Below are 16025 nucleotides of genomic sequence, written 5' to 3'. Positions count from 1 at the left end.
AGTCTGTACCCTAAACCCTTTCTGAAATGTAGACCTCATATGTGAAGACTGTTTATGTCAACTGAGAAGGATTTTTGTCTTCCCTTTCTTGATGTGAACCTCACCACAGTCTTTTTCTTATCTGTGCTTTACCTCTTTGTTCTCTGTGTATGTTGTGATATTTAGCAAGTCTGAATCCCATGGCATTTATTTACAAGCATTTGTTTTAAAATCCTTTCTGTTTTAGGCACTGTGCATCCCCACCTTTCAGCTCTTAGAACAGCAGAATGGACTCCAGAATCACCCTGACACAGTGGATGACCTATTCAGGCTAGCCACGAGGTCAGTCCTTCTGAAAAGCAAACTTTTCTTTTATTGGTCATCCTCATCATTGCTTGGTCTTGTCACCTAACACTTACCTGTTTCCTTCTCTGTAAAATGAGGTAAGAGAAGTAGGTAGAGTAATTATTCATAATCCAAAGTTAAATCGTGAACCAGAGTATTCCCATAAATGAAGAAGAGTTGGATAAGCACAAGGGGAAATAACTGAGCTCCTTTCATAAAGGAGGGAACACACCCAAGACAATAAAAATGAGTTTTGCAAGAACATTTGACTAGACAGTCTCTAGAATCCTGTGTAGTTTTAACGTTTTATGCTACGATGTCATGCTTGACTTCAACTTTTTCCTTGAGCTTAGCATCCTTAAGATATAATCATATCTCAGAATAAAAATATTTTAGGCTTTTAAGGTACTTTAAAAATTATCTGATACTGTACTTCCCATCTCTCCTCCTAGCCTGCCACCCTATTTGTTGCATAAATTCCTTTTACTAGTAGCACTGACATTTGTATTCATTCTTAGTCCCTAGCTCAGGAATTTGATCCAAATTAGTTGGTGATGAACACTTTTTTTGGTTAGTTTTTGAACAAGTTAGAAAACTGTATTTATTTATTTACTTATTTTTTGAGTTGATATGAGGAAACTGTTGGGTGGGCCATCAACCTGTTTTCCTGAAAAATTAATCTCAGGAGATTCTCTTTGCACAAATGATTGCCTGGTAAAATAAATTTGGAATGTTGTTTTACTTTTTCTTGGAGATTTTCTACGAACTTTAGAGGATCTGAGAAAAGTGGGAAGTATAGAGTTCCATATACCCTTAGCTTCCCCCCTCTTTCCCTTACAGCCTACCTTGCCATCAGCATCCCCCACCAGAGTGGCCCATTTATTAAATTTAATGAAATTCCATTGACACATCATTTTTAAAGTACTTACTTTACATTAGGATTCTGTCTTCATGGTGGTCTTCCTATTGTTGTTTAGTTGCTAAGTCATGTCTGACTCTTTGCAACCCCATGGACCATAGCGCACCAGGCTCCTCTGTCCACGGGATTTTCCAGGCAAGAGCATGGGAGTGGGTTGCCATTCCCTTCTCCAGGGGATCTCTCCAACCCAGGGATCAAATCTGTGTCTCCTACATTGCAGGCCAATTCTTTACCACTGAGCCACCAGGGAAGCCAAGGTCTTTCTATGGGTTTGGACAATTATGACATATACCCACCATTACAGTATCATACAGAATAGTTGTAGTACCGTCAGTATCCCCTGTGTTTTACCTATTCATGTTCCTACCCTCTACTTCCTCAATCCCTAACAACCACTGATCTTTTTACTGTCTCCATAGTTTTGCCTTTTACCCTGGCTACGTTTTTATAGCTTAATTTTTAATTTTTACCTTGCCTCTCTTTCCATACCAGGTTTATTCAGCGTAGCCCTGTTACCTTGCTAAGGAGCCAAGTTGTCATCCCTATCTTACAGTGGGCCATTGCCTCTACTACCCTGGACCACCGGGATGCCAATTGTAGTGTCATGAGGTTCCTACGAGACCTCATCCATACAGGGGTAGCCAATGATGTAAGTATAAACAATATATTAAATAGTTTCTCTACTTGTAGCTCATTATCACCTCATATATCATTCCTTAGGGAAAAAGAAGCATCTCATTTGATCTGTGTTGGTAGGTATATTCCATAGTGGATCATTCATTAACCAAAATATCAACTAGTAGATTTAAAACAACCTGTACTATGTGTTGTAAGCTGTATCAACTAGTTTAAATTATCTCTGCTTCCAAGGCATTTGGTGTCTAATTGAAGAGGGAAATAGAGTTGTAAAGAACTAAACAACAGCAGCAAGGCAATATTTGATTGTCAGATAAGTGATAAAAGTTGTGATTGCTGTGAGATCAGAGGAGGGAAAACTCTTTGGAAAGAAATAGGTTGGGATAACTTTCTGGATGAGGAGGGACCACAGTGGAGCCATTTGGATGGATTGGAGGAAAATCTAAACGGGTATATAAATCATAATCAGAGAAAGGACTAAGTTTGTTAGTAGATACTTGAGAGACCTTTTTGGCTGGAGGTAAAGTGGTTCACAAAATTTTCAAATGTAGGTTTGACTAGATGTGGAGTAGAATTGAAAGTAAGGGAGAACAGTGAAGAAATAAGTATGTGATAGACTAATTGAAGAGTTTTGACAGTAAAAAAAAAGAGAGGGAAAAGAAGACAATAGCTAGAAGTGAAAAGCACTTTAAAAGGTTTTTTTCAACATATTAGAAATATGTATATTCAAAGACTAAAAAGAAAATAAGTAAGATTTTTTTTTTTAATTTTATTATTTTTGTGGGGACACACAGCATGTGGGATCTTAGTTCTTTGACCAAGGATTAGACCCAGACCCCCAGCAATGGAAGTGTAGGATCTTAACCATGGATTCCCAGGGAAGTTCCTAAGTAAGATTTTTTTGACAAGAGAATATTAGATATTTGAAAGAAGTCTTCTTTTTTCAGTTGCTTTTTAAAAAAGGAAATAGGAATACTTTATTTTTTACCAGAATAAAAAGGTTAAAAGGATCACTACCCTTAATCTCTAACCATTGTTTCTCGTCTGTGTTCTTTTCATGAAAAACGTAAGGGTTAAGGGTAATCTCAACTGAAGCCCTTACCCGTTTCCTTGAAACTAAATTCTTAATATTTTCTTTCTTGTGACAGACAGTGCACCTTGTGAGTCCAGCTCTTATATATACTTTCTTTTCTGAGAAAGAAAATTACTAAAGGGGAAAGAGTACTTGCTCTTCAGAAAGTTAAAATTAGCACTTTCCTGTTGTTCCTGTTTTCTTACAGCATGAAGAAGACTTTGAATTACGGAAAGAACTAATTGGACAGGTGATGAACCAGCTTGGACAGCAGCTTGTAAGCCAGCTGCTTCACACATGCTGCTTCTGCCTCCCCCCATATACCCTACCCGATGTGGCCGAAGTGCTCTGGGAGATCATGCAGGTTGACAGACCGGTAAGATTGTTTTCATAAGGAACCCACTTTCAGTCCTGGACAGTTTCTTGAGAGGCTGACTCTAACTTTGAAACTAGTCCTATTGTATGCTCTTGGAACATAATTTAGGCACATTGCTAAGTTTAATTGTTAAATGAAGGAGCCAATAGAAGGATTCTAGAGAATATGTTTGTGTCATTGTAAGAATCTAATACAGACTATTTTTGTTTTTCTAAAAAGTACTCTTTGAGCCCTTGCAGACTGACAGGTTTATTCTAAACATCATTGATAAGAGAAATAAAATTTCTGTACTCTTACTTTTTAATAAATATACTTGGTTTCCAGGTAACAAAAACCTTATTATATACATTTAACTTTACAAAAAGTGTTGGATTTGTAAGCCTTTGTTATCTCTTATCTTTCTGATCGTGACCTTTCTAACAGGCCTTAAGATAATATGTCTTTATAGTTTTAATTTGCATTCTCATTATGATTGGTGACACTGAGCATTATTTGTCTATCTGTTGGCCTTTTGTGTATCTTCTTTCAAGAAATGTTTGTTGAGGTCCTTTGCCCATTTTTTAACTGGGTTATTTGGTTTTTTGCTAAACTGCTGTGGGTTGGTTTTTTATGTATTTTAGATACTAACCTCTTACCAGGTATATGGCTTACAAATTTATATTTTTTCCCATTCCTAGGTTTTCTTTTTACTTTGTGATGGTTTCTGTGCAGAAGCTTTTAAGTTTGATGTAGTTTCCTGTGTTTATTTTGCTGCTTGTACTTTAGGTGTCATTGCCAAGACCTATGTCACAGTACTTTAGGCCTTTGTATTCTTCAAGGAGTTTCATGATTTCAGGTCTGTGTTTAGTCTTTAACCTGTTTTGAGTTACTTTTTGTGAGTGGTGAAAGGTAAGAGTCTAGTTTCTTTGTTTTACATGCAAATATTCAACTATCCCAGCATTGTTTATTGAGAAGGCTGTCTTTCCTACATTGGATAATCTCATCTCCTTTGTCCTATATTAGTTGACAGTATACAATTTAGTTTCTTACTGGTTTTTTATTTTTTTCGGGTTATACTATGGTTAATTTATGGGTCCTTTTGGATGCCAAAATGTTGTCAATTAAGAGTTTGTTCTTCTTATTTGCCTCTGCTTGTTTCTGTCTGAGTGGTGTGTTGTCTTCCTTGGAGGCAACACTTGGAGAATTCTGTGGTACTTTTAAGCATTTATAGTTGAGTATTACTTTTGGTCTAGTCTGTGGTGATCATATGCTTAGTCACTCAGTCTGTGTCCGACTGTTTGCAACCCCATGGACTGTAGTCAACAGGTGCCTGTGTCCATGGGATTTTCCAGGCAAGAATACTGGAGTGGGTTGCCATTTCCTTCTCCAGGGGGTCTTCCTGACTCAAGGGCTCAAACCTACATCTTTTGTGTCTCTTGCATTGGCAGGCAGATTCTTTTCCACTGTGCTACGTAGGAAACCTCATTGTGATCATAAATTAACATAGTGGAGAAACACATAATGTAAAAAATTTAGGTATAAAAAAGTTCTTTTACAGCTAAAAACTGTGACTAAAGCATCAGTTCAGTTCAGTCGCTCAGTTGTGTCCGACTCTTTGCGACCCCTTGAATCACAGCACACCAGGCCTCCCTGTCCATCACCAACTCCCGGAGTTCACTCAAACTCATGTCCATCGAGTCGGTGATAACATCCAGCCATCTCATTCTCTGTCGTCCCCTTTTCCTCCTGCCCTCAATCCCTCCCAGCATCAGAATCTTTTCCAGTGAGTCAACTCTTCTCATGAGGTGGCCAAAGTATTGGTGTTTCAGCTTCAGCATCAGTCCTTCTAATGAACACCCAGGACTGATCTCTGTTAGGATGGACTGGTTGGATCTCCTTGCAGTACAAGGGACTCTCAAGAGTCTTATCCAGTACCATAGTTCAAAAGCATCAATTCTTCGGCGCTCAGATTTCTTCACAGTCCAACTCTCACATCCATACATGACCACTGGAAAAACCATAGCCTTGACTAGATGGACCTTGGTTGGCAAAGTAATGTCTCTGCTTTTTAATATGCTATCTAGGTTGGTCATAACTTTCCTTCCAAGGAGTAAGCGTCTTTTAATTTCATGGCTACAGTCAACATCCGCAGTGATTTTGGAGCCCAAAAAACTAAAGTCTGACACTGTTTCCACTGTTTTTCCATCTATTACCCATGAAGTGATGGGACCAGATGCCATGATCTTAGTTTTCTGAATGTTGAGCTTCAAGCCAAACTTTTTCACTCTCCTCTTTCACTTTCATCAAGAGGCTTTTGAGTTCTTCTTCACTTTTTGCCATAAGGGTGGTGTCATCTGCATATCTGAGGTTACTGATATTTCTGCCGGCAGTCTTGATTCGAGCTTGTGCTTCTTCCAGCCCCAGCGTTCCTCATGATGTACTCTGCATATAAGTTAAATAAGCAGGGTGACAATATACAACCTTAACGTACTCCTTTTCCTATTTGGAACCAGTCTGTTGTTCCATGTCCATTTCTAACTGTTGCTTCCTGACCTGCATACAGGTTTCTTAAGAGGCAGGTCAGGTGGTCTGGTATTCCCATCTCTTTCAGAATTTTCCACGGTTTATTGTGATCCACACAGTCATACTTCCTACTTAAAGACATGAAGAAAAATTAGAGCCAAAAAAGAAAACAAAAAGAGCAACAAGAAAGAATTTTCTTAACCCAAAGACTAGGCAGTTATCACAAAGGAACTGACTGGATGTGACTTCTACTGAGAGAAATGACCTTAATTAAAATCCTTAAGATTCTGGATTCATATTTGTATATACACTCTTTAAAATGTTTACTTGTTATACTTTTTGACTATGCTCTTTCTAGTACCTGAACTTTTGCTTTGGGTTGCCCTTGATCTCTAAGCTCAAGAGATTTTTGGCAGCAGTCTAATTTTTAAAATATTGCATAAGTTTAATGATAGAATAATAACTTCATCCAGAAGAGACTTTTTTTCAAAGGTAGAAGGGCTCCTATCTGAAATGATGTCTGCTGCCCCCCTTGAAGGGAGCCTGGGCATGCCTTTATAGGCTGTTCCAACCCTTAGTAGGTTGGAAGGTCAAAAATAGTACTTCTGTTAACTACTTTATTTACTTCCAAGTCTGGAGCGCTAATGCTACTAAGGAAAACTTGTGGGTTTTTGTTATTACCTATAGGGTCTCAACTGAGTAAGCCCTGCCTCCTTTTAAGATGCTTATCCTTCTTCTCTGTACAGACTTTCTGTCGATGGTTAGAGAATTCTTTGAAAGGTTTGCCAAAGGAGACAACAGGGGGAGCCGTTACAGTGACACACAAACAACTTACAGATTTCCACAAACAAGTCACTAGGTGAGTGATAAACTACGTCATCTTAGTTACAAATATACCCAGGAATATTTTTGTGTGTATTCCTTTATAAATTAAAATTTTGTGTCTTCTTAACTCTTGAATTGCACAAATTGGTGTTGAAAAACCAATCTGGGGGGAAATATCACCATGTGTGCCTGTTTTATTGTTCATATGTATCAAACATATCCTAATAGGTAAGTGGAAGCATTATGTCTTCCAGCAGAACAACAGTGCCTTGAATAGCTTACTATCCTTCAGGAAATTGTATCTTTTTAAAGTCCTTCCCAGTTCTTATCCATATTCAGGGGTCAAGAGTGTAGATGTCTGACTAGGTGAAGCAGTGGTTGTAAAATATTATGGAGTGATGCAGACTGATTGGGAAGTTTTTGCCTTGCCTACTTTAGATGATAAGCAAATTCTAATTTAATGCAGGCCAAATGAAACCTCTCTCTGGGATACATTAGTCCCATGAGCCACTTGCTTAAAATGTTAAGTATACATGTATGGGTTTGTTGGGTTAGTTTTTTTTTTCCTTACTGTAAACATAATAAACATTTTAAATATAGCTACATAGTCTTCCTAATTACAGTTTTATAGCTATAAGATATTGATTGATTTCCTTACAGTGCCTCTATTAATTTTCATTTTTTTAGTATTATGAGTAATATTGAATGTCTCACCTTTAATTTCTTTTGACTATTTTCCTTAAGAAACAATCACTGACTCAAAATTTCGTGACTTTTATGGTTCCTGATAGTATTAACAACAGCAGCTTAAATTGGATTTTGTAACTGTGTGTTAACCTTGCTCTGATATTTCTTTTTCTGTCTAGTCTTTAGAATTTTGACTACATTTTAGGCAATGGCTTATATTCATACAGTTGTGTAATGATTTCAGGTTCAAAAATGAGTTATTGCAGTAAGTTGGTAATAGTGGACAAGGAGAAGGAAAAAAGATACATGTGATGATACAGAAAAATATATAAGATATAAAGGGGGAAAAAACTATCGTATAACCCAATTTGCACTTAAGATTTTTTTTATTTAACATTTTGATAAAATACAAACAAAATTTACTGTCTTAACTATTTTTTTAAACCATTTTTAAGTGTATTATTCAGTAGTATTACTGCATTCACACTGTTGTGGAATTAACCCAAAACTTTTTTTATCTTGCAAAACTGAAAGTATACTTATTAAACAACTCCCCTTTCCCCCTTTCCTCTAGCCCCTAATAATCATCGGTCTGCTGTCTAAGTTTAACTACTCATAAAGTAAAATCATATAGTTTTTGTCGTTTTGTGATTGACTTAGCATAATGTCCTTAAGGTTCATCGAGCATTGTAGCAGGAATCAGAATTTCCTTCCTTTTAAAGGCTGAAAAACATTCCATTGTATGCATATGTTGTATCTTATTCATCCATTCATCCTTTGATGGACATTTGGTTGATTCTGCCTCTTGGCTATTGTGAATGATTCTGCTATAAACATGAGTGTATAAATATTACTTCAAGACCCCACTTTCAGTTCTTTTGGACATATACCCAGAAGTGGAATTGCTGAATCATATGGCAATTCTGTGTTTATTTATTTTTTTTATAACTGCCATACTGTTTTCCATAGCAGCTGTACCATTTTGCATTCCCATCAGTGGTGCACAGGTTCTAATTTCGCCATATCTGTTTTTATTTTTGTTGCCTATGCTTTTGGTGTTACATTTAAGAAATCATTACCAAATATAATATCATGAAGCTTTTCCCCAATATTTTCTTCTGAGAGTTTTATAGTTTTGGGATTTACATTTAGGTCTTTGATTCATTTTGAGGTAATTTTTGTATGTGATGTATGTTAAGGGTCTGACTTCATTCTTTTGTAGTTTTCCCTGCACTGTCCGTTTTTCATTGAATGGTCTTGGTACCCTTATTGAAAATCATTTATATGTAAGGGATTTATTTCTGGACTCTTTATTCTATCGCAGTGGTTCTCTTTATTTCAATTCCATACTGTTTTGATTATTATAGCTTTGTGATAAGTTTTGGAATTGGGAAATTGAGACCTCGAACTTTGTGTATTTGTTTGTTTTCAAGAGTTTTTTGGCTATTTGGAGTCCCTTGAGATTTCATATGATTTCTTTTTTTGCACTCTAATCCTAGGTTTATTCAACATAATCCTTTTACTCTACACAACAAACTAGTACAAACAGGACATTATCTAAAATACTACAAAGTTACAAAACTCAAAACAGAAAATTTATAGTACTAAGTAGACAATAAAGGCCAAAGAAGCAGTGTACACATTGCTGAGGTAACCTCCCTGGCCACCATGAATACCAGCACAGCAGGGGGAACTGTGTTCATATGAATTTTAGGAAAGGTTTTTCTATTTCCACAAAAAAAAATGTCATTGAGATTTTTGACTGGGATTGCATCGCATCTGTTGATCACTCCATTATAGCATTGACACCTTAACAATAGTGGGTTTTCTAATCTGTAAACATAAGATGTCTTTCCATTTATTGGTGTCTTTAATTTCTTTCAGTCACATTTTATAGTTTATTTTACTCTTTTTCATGCTGTTGTAAATGAACCAACTTGCACTTTTAAAAGCTGTTCTATTATATATATATACACACATACACACACACACACACACAGAGGGTACTTTATTACAAATAATAGTAAATTTATGGAAAGATGTTTGTAGGATTTTCCTAACCTGAGCTATTCTTTTTTTTTTATGAGCATGGTATATATACTTTTACAATTAAAACCAGACCTAGTTTTTTAAAAGGAGATAAAATTAAATGTTAATCTTTTTTTTAATGAGAATTGATTTCTTGTTACTCTCAAAAATAGTTTACTTTCTCATTCCCCAGAGTCTCCAATAATTTTGTTAATGTTAAAATCCCTAATCTTTTTTGTAGTTTACAAAGTGGCCTAACTTCATGTCCCAGAAATAACTGACTTTGGGCCACAGATCAAGTGACATGCATGACTTAAAAATAGCATGTGACTGCCTTCATGATATATTTTGCCAAAGGAGATCTTCTCTCTAGTAGGTAGTCATATACTAATTGGGATGACCTTAAAAAACTCTCTTTTTTTAAAAAAAAAAACTATGAATCTTCCCAGTAGAAGTAGTATTCTACCTACAAGGTGTCTCAGGGGAAAGAAGTATAACAGTTGTTTCTCTCTGCTTCTGTTTTTCTCTGTTTTATCCAGTGTTGTTCTTTAGAAGGACAGGATTGTATTGACCCTAGATTAGGGTGAAGGAGAGCATGGGGAGAACCCTCACAGGAGGACTGGGCTTAAAGTCAAGGCTGTTGGTTTGAATCTTGCCCCTTACTGTTACTTTGCAGCAGATTTTTTATCTGTAAAATAGGGTTAGTGATACCTAGCTCATAGGGTTATAGTGAAATACCAAGTGGAAATTTAAAGATGATCTGGCATGTAGTAGGTGATCAGTGAATGTTAATTTTCTCCTTGGAAAGAGCCTGCCAGGCTCTTTATGTACTTGCAAAACTAGCTAGAGCATGTCTCCCTCAGCTCTAAGGCAGCCACCCACACATGGAATAAGTCTCTACCAAGTTCATATTTCCTCATCCAGGCGAATACATGATAGAAATACAGCGTAAGTCTGAAATAAAAGTCATGGACATTCCATAGTGTAAGGAAAATCTTGAGGCTAGGAAAATGAACCCAAATAATGCATTGTTTTAAACAAAAATATCTGTGTGATCTTTTTCCTGTAATACAGGAAAATAAGATACATTATCAACCTGGCCTGCTTGATTTCTTACAGCTAAGCAAGTTTTACAGCTCCTCCTTTAGTAGGCTGTGACATATGGTGGGAAATGAACAGAAGTAAGAGGTAATATTGAGGTTCTAGAGAAAGGGTTTGAAATTGCTCCCCTCCTCTTAGTAATTCTCTTTCTCTAGTGTGTGTATTGCCCTTGAACCTTCTGTTCCACACATGACTCAGTCTCCCTTTTGGTTTTAAGGTCCTGTTACTCCTGCCTCAACATGCTGCTTTGTTTGCCATCCTAGCAGGGAGGGTAAACTGGTTCAGTTTCATTTCATCAAGTCCAAGCCTGTTTCTCATATGTACTGGTAATTAATTCCCTGGCATTTTTAGTTGGCCAACTTGAAGAAAACTGGAGTTTTTCATTCTAAAATATCATTCTTGCTTTCCAGATACCACTAAGCATGTCCAGAAGAAATTTTGCCATCATTTCCCATTTCTCTTGTCTTGGTACTTACTCTGTGAGTGTGTCACTTGAATGAGGATCTCAAGGTCAGAAGATAGGAATATGAAACCCTGACACTAGAATAGGCTAGTATGGGGGTGTCTTCTTGCTGAAGTCAGTAGTTAGAGCTTGATTACTTTCCATTATGCACATCAGATGAAAAGAGCTACATTTCTCAGCACACTATTGGGATTATGGGGCTTGAGGAATAGTGATCATGAAATTACCCAAAGGTTCAGTGAAAGTCTCCTGGGCATGTATCTGGAGAAAACTATAATTTGAAAAGATACATGCACCCCATTGTTCATAGTAACACTATTTTACAATAGCCAGGTCACGGAAACAAACTCTAAATGTCTGTCAGCAGATGAGTGGATGAAGATGTGGTGTATATACACAATGAAGTTCTACTCAGCCATAAAAAGGAATGAAATAATGCCATTGGCTGCAACATGGAAGGAGCTAGAGATTATCATACTAAGTAAAGAAAGTCAGAAAGAGAAAGACAAATAACATTATGATCTTACTTACATGTGGAATCTAAAATATGACACAAACGAACATATTTACCAAACAGCAACAGACAGATATAGAAAACAAACTTATGATTACCAAAGGGGAAAGGGTTAAGGGAGGAATAAATGATACCACATTTTCAATCAACTCTACTTCGATTATTTAAAAATAAATAAAGGATAAAGATTAGAAGTCAGAAAATGCTACATAAATGGCAATTTTGAATGATGAATATAAATAAGCGTAAATTAAAACAATCCCAAAATATTAAATTCCAGGAAGATTGACGCAGAAAACAGAAAATAGTTCTAGTTTTTAAGAAAGTTTTTATTTTATTTATTTATTTTAAATCCATTTCTTTGGACTTAATCACCGAGGACACTTAAGTTAAACATTGACTAAAACTCTTGACAGCAGAGCAGTTGCTGACAGGATTGGGGGCAGAAGCTGAGCTGATTCGAGAGACTGTAACCATACCTCATTTCACCCTGTCTCACCACAGTTCTCCTGTAGTTGTATTTGGGTTTCAGTACTTTTTCTTGTGTCATGAAAGAGGCTAAGAATGGAGTTGTCATTTCTTTTCCATAGTTAACCAGGGTCTCTGGCTGAATTGAAGAACATGTAAGGCTTCTTTAGGATCGCAAAAGATTTTGAGTCTCTAACATTATTCTAAGTTTATCTCTTTCCTGTTGTCTTAGTCCCTTATAATATCAGTAACACACCACACAGTGACTTTTCTAGAGTTACATATCTTCCTCCTTCGTGACTTTCAGAAGCATGAGTGATAGGGGTTCACTCACCAAGGCTGCCTACTTAGAGTCAGTGTTGATTTGAAAATAGAGAAATGTTATGCTTTTATTGAAACATGTTAAATTCACAGGGCACATGGCAGAATTACCATAAAACTAGAAGATCTTTAATTTCTTTACATTTTTAGGATGGAGGGAGACTAGAAGAAAGTTTCTGTTTAATCAAGTCCTGAAGTCTAAATCAAAGTTCTTAGTGATGTTTCAGACCCTGTAATAAATAGCTGGGGAATCCAGATATAGGCACTTAAGGTGATAGCTCTCATTACCTTCTTTTATACTGGATCACGGTTAGTGATTCCTGCCCTGACATTTAACCATTACAGGAAGGAGAGAGCTTTCTTCTGACATTGCATCCTAGGCTATAGGCTGTGGTCCCTGATTTTCTCAGCACCAAAGAGAGGGCCACATAAGGGTAAGCATATTATTAATTGAATGTGCTTTGTTTTCCACTATTTTAGCTGAGCCTCATGTTCAGTTAACAAAAACTATTATGAAGACTGGCAGAAAAGAATGCAGCTGGCATCAACTGGCTTTTTGGTGACAGTCTTAAGACAAAGGAAGCCTTTTGAAAAACCAGGGTCAAATGAATATTGGGCTATTCATACCACCTAGGCATCTCTGTGCTTGCCTGAAGACCAGGACCGGCTTCCTCCTCCTCCCTTTCTTCATGCCTTAACCCTTTCCTCTCTCCTCTCCCTTCTCCTCCCACAGTGGGAAATCTTGAGCAGCCTGTTCAACTAGACTGATTGAGAGTTACTTGCTCAACTGGGCTTTAAAACAAAATCTGCTTTTGGAAAAGAATGAGGAAACCAGGGTACCTAAGTTAGCTCAGTTCATAGAGTTAAAATGATCTACCTTAGGTGAATATGCTTGCTTTTTTACTTTGAGGGTTCTGACTTTTCTTAGATTTATGAAGGACTTTAACCCAGTATTGTTATTGTTATTTGGCCACATAGTATATGGGATCTTAGTTCCTTGATCAGGGATTGAAACTTTGCCCCTCTACAGTGGAAGCACAAAGTCTTCCACTCAACTACCAGGGAAGTCCCACAACCAGCTTTTATTGTTGTAGCAGCCTGTATTTGTCAAATGCTATTTTGTTCCTGTTCTGTTATCCTAAGCACTTTACATACAGGAACTGATTTAATCCTCAGAACATCTTGGGGGTAGATAATGGATGAGGAAACTGAGGCAGATTGGTAACTTGCTCAAAGACACAATGAAACCAAGATTTAGACCTAAGCAATTTTTTCTCCAAAGCTCACTCTTTAAGGACCACATAGCTTATAATTATTCCCATATACAATAGTTAATATTTACCCCTGAGTTACAGAAAGATCAAAAGTAGGGTCAAGAGATGATAGAGCAGAGCTGGGACAGTTCTCAGGGTCCCTCAAAGTTGTGCTTGCTTTTCAACATATTATACTTTTCTTATCAGGCAGGGACCAACCTACCTTTCTTTTCTTTTCTAGTGCTGAGGAATGTAAACAAGTTTGCTGGGCCTTGCGAGACTTCACCAGATTGTTTCGATAGCTCACACTCCTGTACTGTGCCTGTCACCCAGGTGAGTGGTATGTAGTTCCCAGCCTTCCCTCTGGCTGTCAGGAGTACTTGAGGGTGGGCACAGGTTTTAATGCCCATCATGGGAGTAGTACTATAGCTGGAGTTTTGGATGCCATTCACCCCCCATAAGAAAGTTACTGTTGCAGAATATCTTTTTTAAAAAAATTCCTCCCTTCCTCTTCTTACAGATAGTTCCAGAATGGTAAGTATGTGTGGTGACAGATGAGAGTACTTTTCAACCTGGCTATTTTGGTGAAAACAGTGCTGGCCTTAAATCCATGATACATGGCACTGCCCTCCTAAAACTGATCTTTCAGATTTGAGGAGTAAAGAGGCTTGTTCTTACCAATTTTTATAATTTTAACACTGAAATGCCAGGATTTTGACTGAGGCAGGAGGTATAGGAAAGGAGCTAGCCTATTTGTCTAGCCCCTGATCATCATCAGTTTTCTCCATGGACTTCCTGATTCTGAAGTAAAGCAGAGAAACTTAGCTGAGGGAGGGAAGGACTGAGTGGTGGGATCTGGGTGCCTGTTTCTTGACTGAGAGAAGAAAGGCAGCTCTTGTGTAAGCCCACTCTTTGATGTCTTAAGCCAAATTTATCCTCCTTGGAGGTAATTCTTGATGAATGTGCAGCCCTCTCATTGGTGTTTTTCTGATTAAATGCTTTATGGGTGAAGATACTGTTTCAGCGGTGCCTCCCATACCAGAAAGTGTTCTAAACTTTGGTTTTTTAATTAGTAATATCATTTGGAATCCTCAGGTTTTGCAGTGTCTGAATATCTAATATTGATGCACATAGGGTTATTTGTGCATAGCTATGGGTATTCATAGCTAACATTTATGGAGCCCTGATTGTGTGTCTGGTACTATCCTAAGTACTTTGTATCATGTACAAAGCATATTATATACTAACTGTAAGATAATGCTCACACTGTCCTCTAGATTAGTTACTATTATTATTTCCATTTTACAAATGAGGAAATTTGTAAATGAGGTTCAAAGATGTTAAGTAATTTGCTTGATGCCACAGTCAATAATTGATAGACCCACAGTTCACTTTTCTGGTGTCAGAATCTTCACTTTTACCCACTCTACTTAATGCTTTTACATAGTACCCTTTACATAAAGTCTAGATCAATGGTTTTTAAACCTTTTTTTAGTAGGTAAAGCCTTCTTTCAAAATAAAATCTTGCATGAAGCCCCAGTATTTAAGCAGACTTAAATGGAGGTTTCCAGGTTTGGTTTTGGAGTAGGCAGCCTGGATCTTCTGGCTACTTTTTACCCCTACATATTACCCCTGAGCACACTTAGATTTGGAAAAGAACAACAGACAGTATTTCATTAAACCAGTAGCTCCTTTAAAATCACAAGGTAAAAAATCAACTACTTCTTTTCCTCTGTTTTTAAACTGAAGTTCTTACATCAGAGGCCAGAGTGAAGTACTGGAGCATGTATAGAAACTTCTGCCTTGTGGTTGACTTTATGAAGTGCTTGCCATCTCCTAGACCACAGTTAATTGACTATCTTCTCTCTTTTGTCAGGAATGTCTTTTTTAATTAGAAGACAGGAAGAAAACAAAAACCAGACTGTGTCCCACAATCAGAAACCTCCATGTGGCAGAGGGGCCTTCACCCGCCACCAGGGCATCCCGCCAGACAGGGAGAGACTCCAGCCTTCCAAGGCCACCCTGAGGAGTTCCTGTTTGGGGATGTGAGGGAGAATCAGCGCTGTTTAGAGAGATGGCTGTGGCCTGTCCAGCGTGGTGGGAGGGGAGCTGGTTTCCTGGTGAACTTGTTTCTAAAAGGAAAAATAATTTTAAGGAAATAAAAAAGAAAAAAAAAAAAGGAAAACTAAACTGAAACTACAATTGAAACATTCTCCTGGTAGCAAATGACACGCACACATACATACATGCACCTACACACACACATGCTGGCACGCATGTGTGCATGCAGAAAAATAAAATTACAAAACTTTCTGTGAAACAAAAACATCTACTTAGGGAAGATGGGAATTCAAATGAATTAAACAGCTGCAACTGAAAGGAAAGGGTCAGGATCATCTCTTAAGGTTTTCTTTTGTTTTGTCCTTTCCTTCTCTCCTCCCTCTCTTCTTTTCCTTTCCCCTTCCTCTTTTAATGAAAGTGAGTAGAAATTTCTCCTCATGTCCCAACTCATGTTTGTCCCAACTGTTTATTCTCA

The 16025-nt window shown here is 37.4% G+C and overlaps 1 protein-coding gene across 1 annotated transcript in view; it reads left to right on the top strand.

Annotated features, from left to right (window-relative positions):
- The window catches only part of TNPO3 (transportin 3), a 79247-nt gene extending 63568 nt beyond the window's left edge, over positions 1-15679 (top strand). The window contains 7 exon segments of the mRNA XM_055421238.2: positions 227-321; positions 1736-1892; positions 3160-3327; positions 6576-6688; positions 13731-13771; positions 13774-13822; positions 15366-15679. Of these exon segments, the coding sequence (XP_055277213.2) occupies positions 227-321; positions 1736-1892; positions 3160-3327; positions 6576-6688; positions 13731-13771; positions 13774-13822; positions 15366-15384 (642 nt within the window). The 3' untranslated portion in view covers positions 15385-15679.
- The last annotated feature ends 346 nt before the right edge of the window (positions 15680-16025 follow it).

Source organism: Moschus berezovskii, chromosome 3, assembly GCF_049115385.1.
Source record: "Moschus berezovskii isolate FMDL1 chromosome 3, NW_MosBer_1.0, whole genome shotgun sequence".
Lineage (NCBI taxonomy): Eukaryota > Metazoa > Chordata > Mammalia > Artiodactyla > Moschidae > Moschus > Moschus berezovskii.
This window is presented reverse-complemented; position numbering and strand designations above follow the sequence as displayed.